The 22,475-nt window shown below is 22.8% G+C and overlaps 5 protein-coding genes across 5 annotated transcripts; 2 read left to right on the top strand and 3 right to left on the bottom strand. All coding sequences in view use genetic code 6, as the record gives it.

Annotated features, from left to right (window-relative positions):
• Positions 1-266: 266 nt before the first annotated feature.
• Positions 267-3,501, bottom strand: TTHERM_00486910 (hypothetical protein; the record flags this gene model as incomplete). The annotated part of the gene is made up of 2 exons (XM_001032903.2): positions 912-3,501; positions 267-370 (listed from the first exon to the last, which is right to left on the bottom strand). The coding sequence occupies exons 1-2, from the start codon at positions 3,478-3,480 to the stop codon at positions 267-269; spliced, it is 2,673 nt and encodes an 890-aa protein (XP_001032903.2). The 5' UTR covers positions 3,481-3,501.
• A 449-nt stretch (positions 3,502-3,950) lies between these two features.
• On the bottom strand, positions 3,951-6,507 carry TTHERM_000486909 (cyclic nucleotide-binding domain protein; the record flags this gene model as incomplete). The annotated part of the gene is made up of 5 exons (XM_012799066.1): positions 3,951-4,929; positions 5,056-5,847; positions 5,942-5,972; positions 6,099-6,389; positions 6,444-6,507. The coding sequence occupies 5 exons, from the start codon at positions 6,505-6,507 to the stop codon at positions 3,951-3,953; spliced, it is 2,157 nt and encodes a 718-aa protein (XP_012654520.1).
• Positions 6,508-7,943: 1,436 nt separating this feature from the next.
• TTHERM_00486900 (Myb-like DNA-binding domain protein) lies at positions 7,944-11,987 on the top strand (the record flags this gene model as incomplete). The annotated part of the gene is made up of 10 exons (XM_001032902.3): positions 7,944-8,010; positions 8,191-8,262; positions 8,423-8,627; positions 8,883-8,997; positions 9,227-9,384; positions 9,448-9,576; positions 9,631-10,154; positions 10,218-10,716; positions 10,776-11,180; positions 11,246-11,987. The coding sequence occupies 10 exons, from the start codon at positions 7,944-7,946 to the stop codon at positions 11,985-11,987; spliced, it is 2,916 nt and encodes a 971-aa protein (XP_001032902.2).
• Positions 11,988-13,305: 1,318 nt separating this feature from the next.
• TTHERM_00486890 (adenylate/guanylate cyclase domain protein) lies at positions 13,306-17,525 on the top strand (the record flags this gene model as incomplete). The annotated part of the gene is made up of 10 exons (XM_001032901.3): positions 13,306-13,434; positions 13,489-13,797; positions 13,995-14,239; positions 14,661-15,000; positions 15,094-15,711; positions 15,771-16,043; positions 16,110-16,190; positions 16,248-16,469; positions 16,831-17,070; positions 17,127-17,525. 10 exons carry the CDS (start codon positions 13,306-13,308, stop codon positions 17,523-17,525), a joined length of 2,856 nt encoding a protein of 951 aa, XP_001032901.3.
• A 3,169-nt stretch (positions 17,526-20,694) lies between these two features.
• On the bottom strand, positions 20,695-21,840 carry TTHERM_00486880 (adenosine/AMP deaminase; the record flags this gene model as incomplete). The annotated part of the gene is made up of 1 exon (XM_001032900.3): positions 20,695-21,840. The coding sequence occupies one exon, from the start codon at positions 21,838-21,840 to the stop codon at positions 20,695-20,697; it is 1,146 nt and encodes a 381-aa protein (XP_001032900.2).
• Between the last annotated feature and the right edge of the window lie 635 nt (positions 21,841-22,475).

Below are 22,475 nucleotides of genomic sequence, written 5' to 3'. Positions count from 1 at the left end.
GTTGTTGTTGTTTTTATTTTATTTCAAAAATATTCTTTTAATATTTTTATCCTTAATATAATTTATTGCAATCTATTCTATAAACTCAAATATTTGCTACTTGCATAAATTTATTTCTTTTTTTATAGCTAAATATTTTTCCTTATCTTAAATTAGTGCATCTTTTATATAATCTACCCTCAAATTTACACTTATAAAATTTTATACAAAATTCTTCATACAGTTTTAATTAAATTTAACTAAAAATAATTTTACTCTTTAAAAGTTCAACATTGTTACTTTATTAAAATAATAATCCTAATATTGATTTGCTTATGAGCTGTATCACTCACTCTAACTAATTTTATAATTCCCTTGAGATGATAAGTGCCTTTTCAAAAGAAAGTAATTATAGTATTTACAATATTAGAATTAAGGAAACAATAATAGAGATAAAATATAAAATGTTTGTTTTTGCTGTTTGAAGTAGCAAGTTTATTTAGTGAAATTTTAACTGCAAACTATTAATTTTATTTTATTAATTGCTATTATTTTCAAAGCAATATCAAAAATTATATGATAAAAAATAGAAAAATAAGATTGAAGTAAATTAATTAAATAATAATATTGATTGAGAGTAAATCAAAATGGTACTACAAAATAAATTTCTATTACTAAAATTTGATTGTATGTGAAAATTAAAAATTAATTATTTTTTCATTATTTCTTTGTCTGGACTCTTTAATTTATTTACATTTAGATACCATCTAATATCTATGGTAATTATTTTGATGAGTGCTTTAATGATTCATAGCTTTTCCTTTTATTATATTCCAATTTTTTTATCTAGTTACTGCTTTTTGTGTTTAATTTTAACTCTTCAATTATATTTTATTGGTTAAAAGAAGTTAAATCATTATTTAACAAATTACTTTTTAATTCTTTGTTTTTGTTAATTTTTTGCTCTGAAAGCTGGTGTGGTTCTTTTATTGTTTCTAAAATGAATTTGCTTGATGCTTATTTTTGCTATTCAGATGAGTTTTAGTTTTCAATATCATTATTATCAAATGATGAAGCACTTATTGCTTTTTCATTCAATTAATTAATTTAAGTCTATTAATCTATTTATTTTGATTAAATATTGGATTCTAATTTTATTTTGCTATCTGAGCTAATTGGCTGTTGCTTGTTTGTCTAGTAACTTAAAATTTTCAAGATAGTTTTATTGCTGTGATTTGAAGCATCTTATTATTATTAAGATTTCTTTTCAGTTTAATTAATTTATGATTTTTAAATATCTCTGCTTATTGAGTTTCTAGCTTTCGTTTGTTTTTCATATTAGATAACATGTCTTTAATTTTATTAAAAGTTTTGAGATTTCAAAAAAAAATTTAATTCACCTTCATCTTCATCCTCTCCTTCAAGTATGTTATTATTATTACTGCTATTATTAGTATTTTATTTTGGTTCTATTTCTAAGCCTTATAACCCATTTACCCATTCATTTAGATATTCATCCTTTGTTATGAATTTTTATGGTTTAACGTTCTTATCACTGCTGCTATAGACGATGAGTTTGTCAATGTTACTTATTGGAGCTACTTAATTTATTTGGTTGCTATTTTCTAATTTAGCAGCTTATGACTGAATAGGTTGTTAGTTGCTTTTAATGTTAAATAAAGTGGAATTGCTTTGCTGAGCTTAAGTAAGAATGAGCAATCCAATTTTTTTAGGAGTTGATAAATCTTAAAAACAATTCTAAGCCTTATTTTTTGTCGAAATTGATTGCTCTTTAATGTGCTAAGATATATTTCGCTCACTCGTATTTTCTCTTTCATCATAAATGTTTAGAAGTTTATAAATTTAGCTATACTCTTAGGGGTTTTTTAATTATGTTAATTTAGCAACTTACTCTTAAATATCTTTTTGTAATATAACTTTCTTTCTGGACTCTAGAAAATCTTTCCTTAAGTACTGCTTCCTTTCCAACTCCTCTTTTTCTTTATTTAACTTATTTTTGTTAACTAAATATTTTTCATCAACAGATGAGTGCTAAGCATTAGGTTAATACTTATTTAAATAAGATTCCTAGAAAGGTTATATATTAATTTTGTGATTGCTTTTATTACTTTTGTTTGTTTACTAGTTTGCTAGCATGCTCTCTTAAATAATTTTTTATTTTTCAAAATTCTCTTTGAAAATTACTTGATTTTAGCTTATTTAACTTTTTTAGTCACCTGTTAGGTCATTGCTCAGTTTCGTATAATTTGAATTCTTCTAATTAAGCAATATTTCTTTATAATATATTTTCTTTTATGTGAAAGTCATTTTATGAAAATCATCATTTATATTTCCCATTTTTTATGTTTTCACTGAAGGTAAAATTGATTCTAAGCTTATTAATTTATAGTCTTCATTTATAGTGTTTCTAGAAGTAAATTTGGATTCTATCAAACTCTTTTCCAAGAATTTAGATCTAAAGGTTCCAAATTTTTCATTTTAATTTCTTTATCCTCCATTGAGACTATTTTAGTAAGCAGCTAAACCATTCAGCAAACTTTGATTTAAGTTATTTGTAAATTTCAATTATCTTATCTTATTTCTCTCTTTTATATGATCATTTTTTTTGATTGACATCAATTCCGTTTCGTTATAGTGAAGTCTTTCTGATAAAAACCCACTTTACTTCTCTGATCTTATATCTTTATAAATTGAATCTCCTTCTTCTTTGTAAGCATTAGGTAATTATAAATTATTTTTTCTTATGGTAGCTCTTAAAATATTCTAGTCTTAGCTTTTTTAGCTCATATATAAATCTTAATCTTATTTGATCTACTTCTATCTTTACAAAATAAATTTATTATCATAAATATGTGTATTTAAATATTTATCATATTATAAAATTAATTTATTTTCATTGTGATTGCTAAGCATTTATAAAGTCTGTTTTCTTCTCATAATATCTGAGTACTTGCTTCCTAAATTACTTTAAATATTTTATTAATTATTCTATTTTAATGGTATTTATTATTTTTATCTTTCTCCCACTATTAAAAGTTAATTTGTATGCACATTATTTTATTTATTTTTTGTATTGAAATTTTCTGATTCTTAAGCTACATTTTCATCTAAATTTCTTACTACATTATCATCTTTAAGAAATGAAGCTATATTTGGTGAGCTATTTCTTTATAAGTTAAAATCCAATTGTTTTCTCTATATATTACTATTTAAATTATTTAATTAACCCTTAAAAATCTTATATTCATTGCTTGCTTCCTAATTTACTAACATTAATTTAGATTGATCGTTTATTTTATTCATATTTTAATCTTATTTTAATAATTTTGCAGTTTACTCCTCATCTTATTGCTTATCGTTAACTTTATTAGATAAAAAAGACTTATCACTTTCATAACTGTATTTCTATAAGGATTATTAATCTATTGAATCTGCATATAATTACATAAGGTTTATCTTATTTAAAGAATTATCAATCATATTTACATATTTAGATTTTTTAATTAATTATCTGAAAAAGTAATTCTAAATTTTTAATATTTCTTAAAATCAAAGCAAATTATTATTGAAAGAAATCAATAAATCAATCAAATCAAGTTGGCCAATAAAAATTGAATAATTTTTAACAAGAGTTACAAATTACCATCATTTACATTTAAAATAAATACTAGCATACATTTTTAATTTTTAATATATATTTAAAAAAATATTTTTTCCTTGATTAAAAAATGAAAATACAAACAACACGAAAACACTTTTAAATAAAATTAAAAAAAAATAAAATATAAAAACCAGTAATTTTTAAATTACTCAAAATATTAGTTGATAAGAGTAAAAATAGTTTTATTGATTAATTAAAAATTAGCATATGCAAATTAATTTAGACAATTAATTGGATTCCTCAATTAGTTATATGATAATATAGAAAACAATATAATATTGAATAAATTTCACTGATGTTAATTTTTATATGAAGGTGATTCTGGTTGAGTAGGAAATTTAGCTGAAACTGAGGGCTTAAAATGATTTGCTTTACACTATGTAGAAAAAGAAATACTTTTTTTTTATTGAGTATCTTCAGTCATCAAAGAAACACCATAATCATTTTTCTAATTATATGAAGTTTGATTATAATATTTCTATGTTAAATTTTAAGGCAAATGAGTTTGATTAGTCTTGAAGTTGTTTGTACTACTTTTATAAAATATAGATTAAGATGTATTTTAAAATTGTTCAGAAGAGCTGTCTTCTTTTTGGGTAGGACTTCCTATAGAATTAAGACGTGATATTTTAGTTGAAACTTTAAAATTACTCTAACTTTATTTTTCTGATTTAAATTAAGTGCACAAAGAAATACTATTTAACTAATGACTTAAATTTTTAAATCTATCACCATAATTTACAAATATGTTGCTGGATAATTGGGATTCGTTTTGATAATTATTTTAAATGGCTCTTTTTATGAGGCTTCTTAAGTTAGGAGATGTTTAAAAGTTTGATAAATTTGCTGCATCAAGATCATTAAATTAATTCGGCTCTGAAGATTAGCTGTAAAAAGTACTAGAAAATTCAGACTGAGGATTGCTGCTTTTGATTTTCCTATTTTTAATAAAAAACTCTAATGAGTTTGATGACCCACTCTAACGAAATAAATTGCTATCACTAGTATTACAATAATACTAAAACCCTTAATCAGAGCTTTAATTTTATAAAAAGCTATTTTTGAGTAAATTAATTGGACTAGAATATATTTGACTGTATTAAGATTAGCTACGAGATTCAACAAAGTTGTTAAAATTTGTGCCACAGTGTTATTTATCATTTTACATTTTTCTTAAAATTTTATTGTTCTTTTTTTTGAGGGCTTCTTACATTGGCTAAATAACTTTCTAATTAAAGAAATTTATTTTGTAATTTTTAAAGCCTTTACTTTTAAAAAATAATGATTAATCACTAATCAAACATACTCATGAATAAATAAATAAATAAATAAATAAATAAATAAATAAATAAATAAATAAATAAATCAATAAACTATTTTTAAGTTAAATTTACCTTGATTATTTTTACTTTTATGTGCTAAATTAGTCTTCTATCATTTTTCTATAAAAATTCAGAAGCTCTTACTTTTATTTTAGAGTATCATTTCTCAGAATTTTATCATTTTTTAATGCTTTTTTAAAATTTTCATTGTAAATCCTTTTGTTTTATTCCTGTGCTTATGTTGGTTATTGGTGAGTACTCAATGAATTAAAGCCTTTAAGCTTAAGGAATTTCTGAATCTCGATTTATTCATCTAAATCTTCAGATGCCTAAAATGTTCCATTTGTGGTATGGATCTTCGAGTATTATTCTTATATTTACAGCATATCCTCAACTTGCTAGATCTTTTCCATATTATCTTTAGATTAGTTAACAGTAGAAACTTGATTTTAAGTTGAAATATTCTTGCTTCTTATTTCTATTTTTTTAATCTATGACTAAATTAATTATTATTCTATTTGATTTATTCTTTCTTAAATGAAGTTGGTTTTTTCTGAGAAAATTCTTTGAATATCTATTTGTATTAAAATATTTCTATTCATAAGTTTGACTATTTCTTTGGATGAAATTACTGATAGTACTCCTTACTCGCTTAGACATTTTACGGAATACTATCTTTTTTTATTTGATAATATATCTTCAATTCCAAAGAATTCATTTTATTACAATATAGAAATCGATTATGTTTATGTAAAACTCTTTGCTTATTTAAACTATACCATCATATCATTTTACTACTACCTCTTGGATGTTTCAATTTCAAAGCATCTCTATAAACTAAATTCGCCTTATCTAATTATATACCTTTATTTTATGTAATTTAAAAGAAAGCATATTTTTCATGAAAAGTAACCAAAATGTTTATTAAATTAAATTATTAATTCTAATCTAATTTTACCAGTAATCAGGAGCAGATTCTTAGTCAAAAACTATTTAATTTATTTTAAATTATTTTTTAAAAGAATTTTATACTAAAAACTTGATAGTATTAAAATTCCATTTACTGAAAAAACTTATTCTAGAATAGTACGAAATTTCATAAAGCAGGTCTTTACTTTTAGTTTTGCTCATTATTTACTCAAATTCTTTATATGAAATTGTAGCAAAGTAGCAGTCTTCCAGAGTTTCGTATTTTGATTTGCAAATATTATGTGTAATAAATTCAACATTAGGAAAAGAGTAAATAACTTAATCTTTTTATTGATTTGAATCAAAAATGATAAATTTATCTATAATTTCTTCATTTTTAAATCGCATAATTTAATTATTTTTTTTTAGTTTTTTTTCTGATTCAGTTTACTTCACTCTACCACATATTAAAAAGAAAAGGCTTTCGACCCTATTATCTTTAGTTTAAAGATTTTAATTTAAAATGAAAGCTTAAACAAAAAATAATTTACTGAAATTTTATATTATCTATCCTTTATCTATTTTAACATATCTTAAGAATTTGCAAAACTCCATCCTTATTTCAGAAGTTAATGTTTCTGAGTATTCATTAAATATTTATGAGTTGCAAATAAATTTGTCAATCATTTTAATATCATAAGCACTTCTCTCCTTGCTACTTTTTTAAAGTAGCTCAGCAGTACACTAATTAAATTATTTTATTATTTTTTAATAAACTAATTGTTGAATAAATGGATATACTTTGGAAACCAAATTTTTGAATAAGTACCCAAATAAATGAGATTTTCGCTTAGGCTAAATTATCTTTGAAGGAGAAATTAAATTCTACACATTTTTTGATGAAGATTAATTTGTATTATGAGAAGATGAGAAGGGCTCTGCTGAATTGCATCTTTCCTAATTATTGATTTCTTTATGTACATTTATTTATAGTTTCTCTTTCATTTTTAAACAACTAATTATAATCAAAAATTTTGTATCTATCTACTTTTAATTCTACTTAAAAGTCTATTTTGGTATGAGATATCTAATTTTAATATAGTAAAAATAATTGAATAATAATTAACCATAAAAAAATAATTACTTGTTAATTATATAAATAAAAACTTAAAAACTAAAGAGGAACCAAATTCAGTTTGAAAGCTCCTGACTTGTGTGCTTTATTCTTAATATTAATTTTTTACAAAACATATCAGCCTTATTATAACTACTTGCAAATTGCATAAATGAAATCATGAATGTATTCTATTTTTTATGTTAAATATTCTGATTCTTTTGTTTAAAAAGATTTTTATGTAAAATTTTAGCAATATTTAATAAAATTCATTTTATTTCTTCATTAAAAAAAATTAAATAAATCAGAAATATATTAAGTAATAAAAAAGGATTTATTGAAATTATTTCTAAACAATACAAATATTTTATTTTCATTAGACAATTAAATTTCTTTTTATTAAAGAAAAAAATGAAAAAAATATTAATGAATCAATAAATTAATTAATTAACTAATAAATTTAAAAGAAAAGTGTATGTACCTATCAGAAAAAATAATTAATTAAATAATGAATTAACTTACTTAAGCTCATGCAAATAAACATCGGTCAGTCAGTCAATCAATCAATTAAAATCAAGAATAAATTAAAATTAAAATAAGAGAATCGAAGAGTCATGTTTTAGATGGAGAGGTAGAAACTATTATATATTGAATATTAAATTAAGGTAAAAAGTTAATTGTTTTTCTGATTTTAAAATAAAATAAAATAATCAAATAAGACAGTCACTTTTATTCTTTTTCTTATTTTTATATTAATTAAATGGAAATTAGCTAAAAACTTTAAGTTTTTACAAAGGAACTTTATTAAAATCAAGAGAACACAAAATCAAAACAAGAAAAAAAAATTTGTGATAAAATTTGTATTACTTGACAATATTTGATAAAAAAGTTTATTTTTTAATTTCGATTTATAAAAAAAAACAAGAACCCGCGTACTATGAAACGATTGGAAAAGCCGTCGTTAAGCGAAATCAGCCCTATTCACAATAATAGTCTATAATATAGTAAGAACTTTTAAAATTTAAATTTATAATTTCTCTGCAATGTATTGAGAGAAACAAACAAAATGTTTCTTTCTTATTAAGCAATAATTTTTATGAAATGGATAATCCATATCTACAGATGAAAAAAGAAGAAGGAATGGAGGAAAGAACTTTTTAACATTATTTATTTTTAAAAATTAGAAAATAATTACGACTTTAACTATTGTGCTGAATACGCTAACAATCAATAGCATTACGCAGATGATTTCATGAGTAAAATATTATCAAATACATAACTATTAGCTGATTTGTTAAAACAGCTCCAACAATTAAATAATCATTTTTTTTACATTTTTTTTTCTTTTCCACATTTGATGATATCTACTTGTTGGCTGTAAATGAAATAAATAAATTAATTATCTTAAACTTATAGATTAGCAACAAGAAATGATAAATGAAATGAGCCTTCATGAAAGATTATAGCATAATCGCAAATGTTTTCATCAATTCTCTGAATAGATAGGAAATTTGAAGGACACAAAACTAAATGTAAAAGATACCATTATAGCCAAGCAATGCCCAATGGATTTCCCTCCTTATGTTGAGTTACTCAAAATGTATGAGAAGGACATTTAAAAGTAATTAATTATTAGTTTATAAATGATAAAAATTATTTTTAAATCGTGTATTATTTGTTCATCTACAACTAATACTACTACTACTAATTATAGAGATGATAAAAAATCATCTATTTTCTCTAATTGTAATAAAAGTTTTTTGTAGTTTTTAAAGTCTAAATTGAAAGTTTTTTTCAATTTTTCATTTACTAATCTCTTTGAAAGAATTAAAAATATTAAGCTTTTTCTCATAATATTAATATTTTTTTAAACAAGGATGCAAGTAACCAAAACACTCAAAAAGAATTGGAATGAAGATGATATCATAATTTTGATTTGGTGTGTCATGAAATATTGTGCTCACCATAATGTCTCCTCCCATAAAAACCTGGTAAGAATAGTTTTTTAAACATAGATAAAAATTAGGAGTTTTCTAAAAATATTAAGTTTGTGAATGAGAAAAAGAAAATCATCAAAAATAAATAATTTTAAAAATAAATTTTTTTATGAACAAACACCATTAATTCTTATGTTAAATTAGAGGACACTAAATTTTTATTTAAATTTGATTGATAATTTATTTTTAATACTCAACCTAACATATTCGTTTATTTAAATAGACTGAAAGTGATTGGTAATTCATAGCTAATATGGTACCCGGAAAAGATAAAGAAAGTTGTAGATTTAAATGGTTAAAAATGTGTAAAGTCAACATACAAGATGAACCATGGACAAAAGAAGAAAATGAAATTCTTCCCACTATTGTAAATCAAGTTTAGTAAAATAATAACTTTTTAATTTTTAAAAACATATTTCATAAAAATTAAATTGTAAAAATTAGAGAAAAGGGTAAAAAAGATTGGGTAGAAGTATCCACAAGACTCTTCTATGAAACAAACTAAAAAATTTATAGAACACCAAAATAATGTAGAGAGCACTTTAATAACTATCATGATCCTGATATTAAGAAGTACTAACTAACTTATAGAAGAAGTATGTTTATTAAATTATATAAAATAAATAGGGGTAGCTGGACATAAGAAGAAGATTTAGAATTATTAAAGTTGGCGAAAGAACTTGGTAAAAAATGGTCAATTATAGCAAAAAAATTAAAAGGTAGGACTGAAAATGCAGTGAAGAATAGATTTCATGCCATTTTTAGAAAGCACATTGAGAAAAATGAAAAAGCAGGAATACAAGATTCCTTTGAAGATTCCTAAATTTATGAATCAGAAGAAGTAAGCAGCGAATAAAACCAAAATAGCGGCGGTAATGGCGGAACAATGGATTCACCATTAGGAAAAGATATGGTCAATGAGAAAAAATTGATAAACAAGCTTATAAAAAATATCGAAAACAATCTTAAAATAAACTCCAGTGAGTGCTATTCTAGTGACAATAATTCTGTTTATTCTGATTCAAGCCGCAATTCTAAAGCATTTAAAAAATAAAAACACAAAATGCTATAATTTATTCACAAAAACTACGAATCTATGTCTTCTGATGATGATACTTCAAGGCACTCTCCTTCTCCCCATACAGCCTAAAGTAATAAATATGAAAATTACAAAAAGCAATAAATTTAAAATAAAAAATTATTTATTAAAATAGAATCCATTTTTAGCAAAGCCTACTCAGATTAAATAAAATGCAAGCAAGATGAAGATGGCGAAATGGAAAATACAAATACCAACAATGCTTTAGGTTACTAAAGCAGTAATTCTAATCTTCAGCATTAGACTCATCCTCGCTAACAAATTCATCAAGAAAGTTAGTTTAAATAAAATAGTAGAAATAACTCTGAGAACCCTAAAGCTATTGATTCAAACAGTCCATACAAGGCTCCAAACTATCAAAAATAGAATAATTATCAACCTAGTTAATATTAATAGTAGCTTTAAGGTAGCGATGAAAAGATGAAGAATGGATTGTATTAATAGTAATAAGGTATCTACTAATAAAATGGCGTTAACTAATAGCAACATCCTCCATAACAACAGTAATAAGGTATTCAACCAAGCTAGGGAAATATAGCCAGTAACCCTCATATAGGAAGCTAAAACTTTGATTTCTTTAATTAATAAATAGTCCTCGGAGGTTAAATTACTTAGTAAATTAAATATTTTAGAAAATTACAAAAGTAAATTGTATTTTTAATATTATAAACAGATCTAAAGCAGATAGCATTGAAGAATTTGTGAGTCACTCATACTAAGATATTCCAAATTAAAATAACCAGCAAAACCAAAACTAAGGTGGATTCGTTTAGCAGAAGATACCTTCTTTGGAACACATTGACATGAAAGATGAAATTAAGCTTAAAGTAATGAACTACCAAGATTTGTAGTACAATGAGTAAGATTAATACTCCTATGCTGTAGTTAATTTAACTAAAAATGAAATATTTTTGACTCCTCCATCTCAATAGCAATAAATGTAAAAAATATGGGCTTAGGCTTCTTAAAATAACAGCAATAATAACACCAAAGTGTAGAATAATAAAAGTATGTAGATGCAACAAGAAGTTGACTAGATCAATTTTACAAGCAACAACAACAACAATAACAACGGATTGTAATTTATTAATTTATTTTTTAAATCCTTCTTTAAATTAAGAATATTTATTTTAATAAAATTAGCGATAACTCAAATAATATTAAAGTTCAAAATAAAGCAATTGTTAATACAAATTCTATCCCACAATACTAAAATACCTAAAATAATTAAAACATAATGATGTAATAATAGCATAAATAAAATAGTAATCAACAGCAATAAATAGGAATACCTCAGCAAGATACAACTCTTAGCTTTTAGAGTACTCACCCTTAGTAAATACTTCCAGCAACTACTAATATATTAGGTGGAGCTCATAATACTTAAATTCTAACTTAATCAGCAATTAACTAAAACTAAGCTCACGTTCAGTAGACATAACCAAATAACTTATATTAGAGCTAACCTGCTTACTATAATGATTATAATACTGGATAAAATACTGGCCAGCACTTTTCAGCTGGAATTTAGAATACTGCAGGACCAACTCATGTCGCAGGTATGAGTGCAAATATGATGGGTATTCCCTAATTTTCTACAAATAATACCTCATTCTAAGTAATAGGCAATATGGGCAATATGGCATAGTCTATAAATTAAATAAATCCAATGAAAATAGAAGATGGATAATAATTTTTATTTATGCAACGAAATAGCTTTGACTTATCAAATAACAACTAAGCATTTATCCCATATACTGATAATAGTTAATATAATCCTAACTTCGGAGGATAAAGCAACCCTAACAACTTAAATTATATTTATCCTACAGGATAAATGGGTAACCAATATTAGTAAACAATAAATACTATGAATAAATAATGATGAAAGTAAAATAATGAATAACTAAATAAGTAAGTAAGTAAGTTCAAAAAGTTTTTATCTAATTATCTTTAAACTAATTAACTAACTAACTCACTCACTCACTAATCATTGCAAGTTATTCGATTTAAAAATCCCAAACAAATTTTTAATTTTAATATATGTCAAATTTTTTATAATGAGGAGAGTTTCAAAGAAATTACTAATTTATGAGCAACATTTTGAAGATAAAAATGTTGTAACTTAAATAAATATTAATGTTTCACTTTAATTATTCAGAATAGCAAAGATTTATTGATAGCGAAACTTATAAAGCCAACAGTGCTGCTTTCAAATACATATATAAAACTAATCTATATCTATCTAAACATAATCTACCTCAACCTAATAAACCTAACAATAATTATTAATATACTTAGTTCTTCTCTAACCTAAATATTTTTTTTAACACAAGAAAATTGTCTCCCATCTAGCTACTTACATACATACATTCATACCTACCTACTTACCTATTGACAAACAAATAAATCTACTTTCTTTCTTTCTAAATATTTTTGTATTTCAAAAATTATATTCATATTTATTTCGTATAGGAATATTTTATTTTACTTTCTTCATAAAATTTATTTTTCCTATTTTTTAGTTAATTAAATTTAAAAAAAAAAATAATATCATTTTTCCATTACAAATTATTATATGTCATATAAATGAAAATTATTAATTTTTAGCCATAAATAATGCTAATTATTTATTTTTATAATGAATTGAATACTTTTGTTCGAAAATTTCAATAGCTTCTACTTTTTGATGAAATTTAATAATATTTAAACATATTATCATAATACAAAATTTATCAATTAAATTCATATTTTCTGTTACTTGTTTGCCATTAAATATAATTTTATTATAAATAAAAGAACAAATCAATCCATTTAAAAATCATCTGAAGCAATAATTTATTGAATTAGTAGAAATTTCAAAGAAATTTGAATAAAAGTATGCAAATTATTATTAAATAAAGTTAGAGGGAGACTATTATTTTATGTTATAATAAAGCAAACTCTAAACAATCAATATAAACAAATAACCAAAAAGCAAAAGAAATTAAAAATTTATCATTTCCTCAATTACTGATTAAAAAAATAAAATTTTTGTAAGATAAGTAGTATTGTGATTTTTACTATAAAATCAAATTAAATAACAAATTAAGAAAATAAATAGATAGGTTGCGGATATTCAGTAAGAAAGAAAACTCATCTTACTTTGAAGTTAGCGTTAATTATTTTTTATATTGTGATACTATTTAAGTTAGAATCATTTTATGCAATCTGTTGCATTAGCTGAACCTAATTTAAAACCAAATAATGCTACTGGTTAAAGAAAAAGCATTTTAAAGAATACGTTGGGTCCAACATAATAATTTGACTCAAACCTGAATAATATAACAGATGTAAAAATTTGATCAAATTAAGCAATTATGTTAACAAACATATTTAAATAACAGATTTAGGTATTAAATAACAATATTAGAAGACCTTCAAAATTTAGTCAAAAGTCAGATGAAAAGATTAGAAACATAGCATCATAGCAAAATATGTCTAGAATTAATTTATCACAACAGCCATCTTCTAAAGGAAAAGAAAGATTATCAAACAAAGATGGAAAGAAGATAGATGTGTTTAATTTGAATGAAAATTAAAAATACCCAAAACTAGCTGAACTTCATGATTCAATATACTTTCAACTAATATTAGCTATATTTACTATATATGCTCTATTTGGAGACGATATAAGAGTAGCTGCAACTACAAAAGTAAAAAGATTATATAAGTAGAATATCATAAATGAAATGAATATACAATTATCCTCTATTTATATTGGATAAATTATATCCTTATTAGCAAGGATAATCTTTTAATAAATAAATAAATAACATACTTTACTCATTAACAAAATTAGTTTTAAATTTTTTTACTTTTAATTATTTTACTAATTGGTCATAAATTATAGGGAGCCGATCCTTACTTTGATGCCATAACTATTACTTGCATTTCAGCGTTTGCATTTTAAATAATAATATAGTCTATATCCTATCCTCAGTACAGATATTCATTCTTTTTTTGGCTAGATATTGTATCTACATCAACTATGCTACTTGATATTTAGTCTCTAAATAGAGTGATATTCTTTTAAAATAATATAAGAAACACTATTTAGTTAACAAGAGCAAGTAGAGCTTCTCGTGTTGGAACCAGGTATTTAAATAATAAATTAAATATTTTATTTATTCTTATAGCTTTTTGCATAAGTATTTGATTAAATTTAAAAACTATTTTACCACATTTTAATAAATTATAAATCTGATTTAACTTATTTAACTAACATTTTTAACAATATTTTAAAGTTTTAAAAAATTTGTAACTCAATAAGCATTTTCAAGGCTTCAATAAATATTAAATTTTATGGAATAAATTTAGTTAATCTCCTCCTCTACAACTTTTATACAAAAAAATTTTATCTTAGAATTAAAATCTATTTTATAGAATTTATAATTTGCTAGTTAGATAGATGGAGACTTATGTTATTTGAAGTTAATCAATAAATTATATTTTCTCAATAATTCAAGTTAAAGTTAGTTTTAATGAGCTAAAAATTTTTAAATGATAATATTATTAGAGCTGGTAGGGTTGTACGTCTTATAAGGCTCATAAGAATTACAAGAATATATAAGTAAGCTGTTGAGTAAAAATAGAGATTGGAGAAAAAAAAATTAGAAAACTTAAATTGTTAAAATAAATCAGGTAAAAAGTCATTAAAAAACAAATAAAAAAATAAGAATCCTGATGGAACTGTAACAAATTCATAAAATAATTCAAACAAAGATGGTAATCATGGTGAAAGGGGTAGTATAGAATTACCAAAAAGTAAGGAAAATAGAAATAGTGATAGAAAAAACAACTAAACAAATCAAAATATAGATAGTTAATTGAATATCAGTAAGAATGAATCTGAAAATGTAATTTATGTTTTGGAGCTTATTTTATTTTATTTATTGATTGATTTTTTCCATTTTTTTTTTGTATTTTATAAATTTTTAATTGATAAAAAGTTAGAGGAATTACAATAAGCCAAACTTAAAGAATCCAAGGTAAGTAAGCGTTTGTCAGATTTAACAACTAAGAAAGTTGTTATTGTGATCTTGCTGCTTCTTTTTCTTTTACCTATGTTTTAAAAGAGTTTTTACTTTGATTTACCTTATTCAAGTGACTTTCATCTTATTGCCCTTGCTAGATATTGTTAACTATCAACCTCTTCTATTTAAAACATATATTCAAGCATTTCAAATACATTAACTACATTGTAAGGTTTGAAATCTCCGTGTGTTTATTTCACCTAACCTTTTAGCTAAACTAGCCTTGATTGGGTTTCGGACTCATATGATAATTATAGAGACTCAGAATTATTACCTTCTGTATCATATTTAGATAGAAATATATTTTTATAGAACCATCCTGACTTAATATCTTCATAAGGTACAATACTAAAAAGTGATGATCCACTTGTTTTTATATCAGTTGTTAATGTTAGAGATTTGTCAGTATTAGATGCTATCCTTTCTATTTGTAGAACAATTTTCGTTTCTATAGTACTTTTGCTTGCAGCCTTCTTTTTTTCATAGGATGCATAAAAGTTAGCTCTTGGACCTATTGAACGTATGATTAATAAAGTAAAAAAATTAAATAATTGGGATTATATCAATAATAAATTTCTAAATAATGATAAAAGGTCAATTAAATTGCAAATGATCCACTTTCAGCTAAAGATTAAGAGCTTATAGATGAGTCTTAGGATTAGTATGAAACAAGAATTATTGAAAATGCTATTGTAAAGATTGGAGCGCTGCTTGCTCTCGGTTTTGGTGAAGCAGGAAGTGAAATTATAGGAAGCAACATAGCCAAACACGGTGAAGTAGATCCTATGATTTCAGGTAAGAAAAAGTGTTGTATTTATGGATTTTGTGATATCAGAAATTTCACAGATGCTACAGAAGTGTTACAGGTAATAAATTAATTATAATTCACTTTATTTTTAGTTATAATTTAAATAAATTCATTTTGAAAATAGGAAGACGTTATGATCTTTGTAAACAATATAGGAGATATTGTTCATACTATGGTAGACAGATTTATGGGAGCTGCAAATAAGGTAATTAATTCATTATCTCTATTTTATTTTAAATTTAAAGATATCATTTTAAAATAGAATATTGGTGATGCTTTCTTGCTTGTTTGGAAATTTTAGGAGGATAAATATGAAGTTAATGAAGATAATACTATTGATTTCAAAGACCCTAATTATGCATGCATCATGGCAGAATTTGCTCTTCTTTCGTTTATGAAAATATAAGCCAAAATTAACAGAGAACCTATCATTTTAGAATATAGAAAAGATCAAAGGCTTAATTAACGTATGGCTAATTATAAAGTAAGTTCCTTATCAAACTATAATATTAACTTTCAAATTATATAAATAGAAATTTTAATATTTCAAAACTCATATCATTTTTTAATAATAATTTGTTTAATCTAGAATTTACAAAAGAGTTAAAACATATCTTTTTAGTAATTTTTATGATATTTTTTATAAGATTATATGAACTTAAATAAAAAAATTCAAACAATAAATGAGCTAGTTAAATTTAAACAATAAATTTCATAATATGTATTTAGCTATTCAAATAAAAACATAATAAGTTTTTCAAATTAAAAACAAAATTTATTTCTTTAGACATCAAATAAATATAAAAGATAAAAAATCATTTAAATTTAAAATTTTTAAAATAAAGGTAAAAATTGGATATGGTTTACACATTGGTTGGAGTATAGAGGGTGCTATAGGCTCAGAATTTAAGATCGATGCCTCATATTTGTCACCAAATGTCTCAATGTCATCTCGTTTAGAAGGTGCAACTAAAGGATATGGAGTCCCACTATTATTTTCTTCTGATATATATAACTTACTGACTCCAAACTTCCATGAATATATTAGATAGGTAGATTATGTAAAAATTAAAGGCTAAGCTAAAGTAATCACACTTTTATATATATTTATTGTATTTATAAAATATTTTCCATAAAATAGCCTATTGGATTTTACACTATAGATATGTAAGTTGATAAGTTGCCTCCTTCAAAATTACAGGATTTAACTATCTAAGAAAAAATGTCAATAGAAAAGTAGAAAAAATCAATAAATTTACAGTTTTTGGATTCAAATGTATTTGATGTAAAGGAATATTTAACTACTGACAAAGATATGAAACTTATTTTAAAAGATTTTGATTTTGAATTTGTTAAAATCTATAAAAAAGCATTTGATCTATATCTTTAAGGAAATTGGAGTCAATCAAAAGAAATTTTTGATACAATTTTGATTGATAAAAAAGATGATGGACCTACTAAAGCTACTCTTGAATTTATGAGCGAATCTGACTATTAAGCACCATAAGATTGGTCAGGTTTTAAGCCATATTATGATTGAAATGAAATATATTAAAGAAACAATAAATAGGCTATATTATATAAATAATAAGTAAGAAAATATTCAAGTATAGAATAGCTTATTATAAGCGATTTATTTATTAGGTTAATTAGCTTTTAACTATTCACAGTTGTATAAAAATTAAAAGTATTTTAATCCTGAGTAATTTATATTAATTTAAAGACTTAATTCTTTTGCTTTTAGAAGAAACTAAGTACGTAAAAATAGTAAATAGTAAAGTAATTTATATATGTGTGTCATAAACACCCCATAAAAATTATTTGTTTTGTATAGAATTTAACATAAAAACTATTATCAAATCTTAAAAATTGTTTAATCAAATAAATGTGACTAAAAAAATAACATATAAATTATATTATTTAAACCAAATAAAGGTAAAATACAAAAAAATTAAAATAACTTTGATATTAATATAATTTGATAGATTGTACCAACAAAACCAACAAATAGATACAATCGGGTAAGATTAATAAAAAAACAATGAATGCAAAATTTTTTTCAATTTATCCCTAAAATAAAATTTTGCAAAAAGAATTAGTAAATGTGATATATTCTTTATCTTGTATTATAATTACTTTTCTTAGTTATTTTTATTTGGAATAATAAATAATTCTTTTAGAAACAAACTAATTTTACAGTGACAAGTTTTATGTTTTTTCATTTTGATTCTATCTTAAAATAGTATCCTAATCACTAATATTACATTAATGTTTTTTATTATTTTTTCGTTGTTTAAAAATAATAACCCTGAGTAAAAAGCTAAACCTTAGGTTCATTTTTTAATTTAATAAAATAATTATTATTTCATAAATTAAATTTAATATTTTTTTATGAATTTCTTTCTTTTAACTAGATCAAAGATGTTATAAATATAATAATTTTTTTTGTTAAATTTAATATTATTTTTTATATTTAACTGTGAATTAAAGATTAAAATTTCAAATTTATAAATATGTGTTAATAGCATTAAAAATTTCAGGTAAAAATTGGTTGCTTTTGTTTTAACAATTCTTACTAAAAAGTATCATTGAATATATAGACAAAACACTGATGCTATTTTTAAAATCATTATATTTTACCTTTTTATTGATAGGGATATAATATTTTTTTCACAAAAATCAAAACATTTAGGTATTTTAACTATGAAATATTGCTTGGCTAAAAGATTAAATTTTAAAAATTAACTGATAGGCTAACTGATAAAAGTTAAAAATTAGTTTTTTATTTAATTTATCAATAGAATATTAGACCATCGAAGTTCTAATAAATCAAATTTTATCATAATTTTTCAACTAATTTTTTGATAAATTGAAACGCTAAGTGCTATTAAGTTATTATTAAAAGGTAAAAGTTAATTTTTACAAATAAACTTTATTATTTGATTATTTTGTATAGAAGAATTAAAAATAAAATAGATTTTTATAATTTAAACCTATCAATTAAGTATTTTAATATTTGAGTTCAAGAATTAATAAAAATTAATTAGCTGTCTTGATTGTAGTTAATATATGATCAAAATGATGATAATAATAGAAAACAAATTTACAGCCAATGTAATAATACACATAATTTATAAAAATAGAGTATCATAAAAGCTTAATAATGATTATTATTTTTTTGTGACTGTTAAATTACGATTTCATCAAAAATTAATCATCACTCTATAAATATAATTACAATCAAGATTATGATTAGCAGTGAATTGTTTTCTAACCGATTATCTTAGCAGGAATAAAAGGATTAAGAGTTTTTTGATTCAAATTCAAAGTAAAAATATTGAGAAATTTTAAATCAAAGGGAGTGTTAGAGTAGTAAACAAATATAACATATTGATTAATAATTATTACATATTTTCTTCTACACTCTATGAAATTAAATTCTACAAAATCAATTGCCAAATAATATTTGATAAGTTTTAGATTGAATTGAGATAAGTAAAATTCAAAAATATTTTATAAAGTTTTGGTATACTTAAATTAGTGTAATCTTGATTTTTAAATTATATAAGATAAATTGGTTAATAGGAATTTTTTAATAAAATTTTATATAAAAATTTACTTAGCTGCTTAAGAAGACAATCTTAGCTTTTTTTGGGGTTCGTATTTCAAACTATTTAAATAAATCTTAAAAATATTCTATTATTTGTCTATTTTTAATGAATGAACAAAGAATGAAAAATATCTATAGTAGTAAATAATAATTACTATGGCTTCATAATTTTGAATGAAGCTTAAAGAAATATATTTTTTATCACTTATTGGTATTAATTTACAGAGCATTTTAATTTAATAAAAGAAATTTGAAGAATCATAAATGCTTTTTATAAGTTTTAAATTTTAAGAACAAACATATAATGTAAAATTTCTTATAGAAAATTTCTAACTTTATTAATAATGAATTTTTAAATTTAAGGAACATGAATTTTTCTTTTTCCTCTCTTAATAATTACTAAAATAAGACTTACTGACCGCTTAAAAAAGTTAATATTAAAATCTATTTAGTGTACTTACTTGCATTCACAAAAGATTATCTGACATTTATATTAAATATATTATCAAGAAAGGTATTTGAAAATATTTAAAAAATTATCACTTAAGATTTAGTAGCATCTAACTTAATCAAATAAGGTCTTCCTTTTGCTAATTATTTTTTAATATCTAAGAATATAATAAAAGAAAGTAGAAGAATTTCTAAGTTTTTGTTCAAGATTTTTTTGTTTATAAAAGCATCTTGTAATGCTAATAAGCTAGCAATATTTTGATAAAGATTAGATTTTATTCTAAAAATAAATATTTTATCTAAAAAATTTATTATGGATTAGACTATTTGTTTTTATGATTGTAATTCAAAAGTATTTAATCTAAAATTTTTTAATATACTATGAAATAAGTAAATAAACAAAATATTAATCATTAATTCATTCATATATGCAATGCACAAACGATTATGTTTACATCTTTTTTAATTTATCTATTTATTTACTTATTTTGTGTAAGTATTTTTTTAAAGAAATTACATTAAACAAAAAATGGAACAAATAAATGTACAAAAATGTCTCATAAGTGTTAGATACATCAAAAGCTTTATATTTTTTATATTTTCAAATTCAGTATTTTGTATTTATGTGCTTTTTTAGTTATCTCTTCCTTCATTCATTTTTACTAGTAGAAAAATATTCATTTATTCTTTATTATAATAAAGGTTTATAAGCTTGATCAAAAATCATGTTAGATGATCTAACTAAAAGAGATTTAAATTCATCTTCTGATAGGTTAAAGGCCTGTATCATCTTGAAATGCTCTTAGGTAATATCTGTATCAAATACACATGTATCATCGGTGTTCAGATTGATTGTATGACCCTGGTAAAAAAATTCTTTAAAATGATGCTCGCTGAGAGATTTCATGTTCACAGTGTAAAAATTGCTAGTAGGGCACATTTCAATAGGGATATTAAGTTATCTAACTTTGCTGTACAGGTCTTAGTTGTAAAAATTGAAGTGACCTAATCTATCTGGTTTAAAATTAACAATATCAAATGATTCTTATAAATATTCTTCGCCTTCTAATTCAGCCACATGAATTGTTATTTTGAAACCTTCTTTACGAGCCTATTCAAGTAATTATTCATATTCTTTAAAGGTACTTTTAGAAGGATTTCCTGAGAAATCGAGGCCAACAATTATATTATTATTTTTTAATTTTAAAATATGATTTAAAGTTGATTGAGCATCCTCCAAAGGACGTCCTCTGTCAATGCTTACCAATAATCTGGCTTGCATTTTGTCTCCATACTATTACTAAAACTTTTGAATCTCATCTATAACTGTATTAAGGTACTGCTCTTTAGTGTAAGTACCTAACTCACAAGATTTAGGGGTGGTTCTGAGTTCTAAATAAGCTACATTTTAGTCTCTAAAATCTTCCAGAACTTCCCTGCTAACTCTACGAATGTCCTATAAATCTCGAAGCACCTAATGGATGAGTGAAAAGATTGAAAAGGCCCCTTTTATATTTCTCAAATCGAAGATAGAAAGGTCTACATTAATTTACTTTCTTTGGGCTATTTCAAATAAAGTCTATCTTCTAACACAGCCGTTTAAGTGAGCATGTAGTTCTATTTTTGGTGCCTTCCTTACAAAATCTTGAGTTAGAGCCTTTGTTATACCAATCATACTAAGAATATTTTTATATAGATAAATTAAGTATTTTTGTTATTTAAGATAATGCTTAACTTTTAACTTTTACTCCTAGAAAACACTACGCTAAGTAAAATAAAGTTTTTAAATCTACATTTTAATAGTACCTATAAAATGCAATAAAATTCATGGTTAAATTCATAGAAAATAGAAAGAAAAAAAAATAATGAGTAAAGTAAGATATAATAAAAATTTATTAAAGAAGGCATGTAAGACTATTTTTATTATTGTAATTTACTGAGAAAAAAATAAGAAGGGAGAATCAATCACAATTTAATTGAATTGTAAGATTATCTATTTATTACAAAAGATATATAGTGCCAATGCTTTTGAAAATATAATAATTGGTGGGAATAAAACTTTATAAAAGGAATATTATAACTATAAGATTTATATCTTTTGTTCCTTTTTTTTATAATAAATTAAAATTAAATTTTGATCAATTATAATTCATTTATATAACTTGTAATCAGTCAGTCAGTCATTCGGTCTGTGTTTGTCTTTTGTGTTATTTATTGTTTGTATTATTATGAATTGTAAAGCTAAAAACCTAATTCTTTACATTAATTAATCAATTTCTATAAAAATAAAAAATTTAAATATTTTGTGTGGTTTTAAAACGATAAATCTAATTCCTTTGTTTTTTTTTCTGTTGGCATAAAATTTAAATATTTATTACTCTGCAGATAAAATAGAGTGTTGAGTTAATAATACACACTACCACATAATTT

This window comes from Tetrahymena thermophila (assembly GCF_000189635.1).
Source record: "Tetrahymena thermophila SB210 genomic scaffold scf_8254527, whole genome shotgun sequence".
NCBI classification, from domain to species: domain Eukaryota; phylum Ciliophora; class Oligohymenophorea; order Hymenostomatida; family Tetrahymenidae; genus Tetrahymena; species Tetrahymena thermophila.
This window is presented reverse-complemented; position numbering and strand designations above follow the sequence as displayed.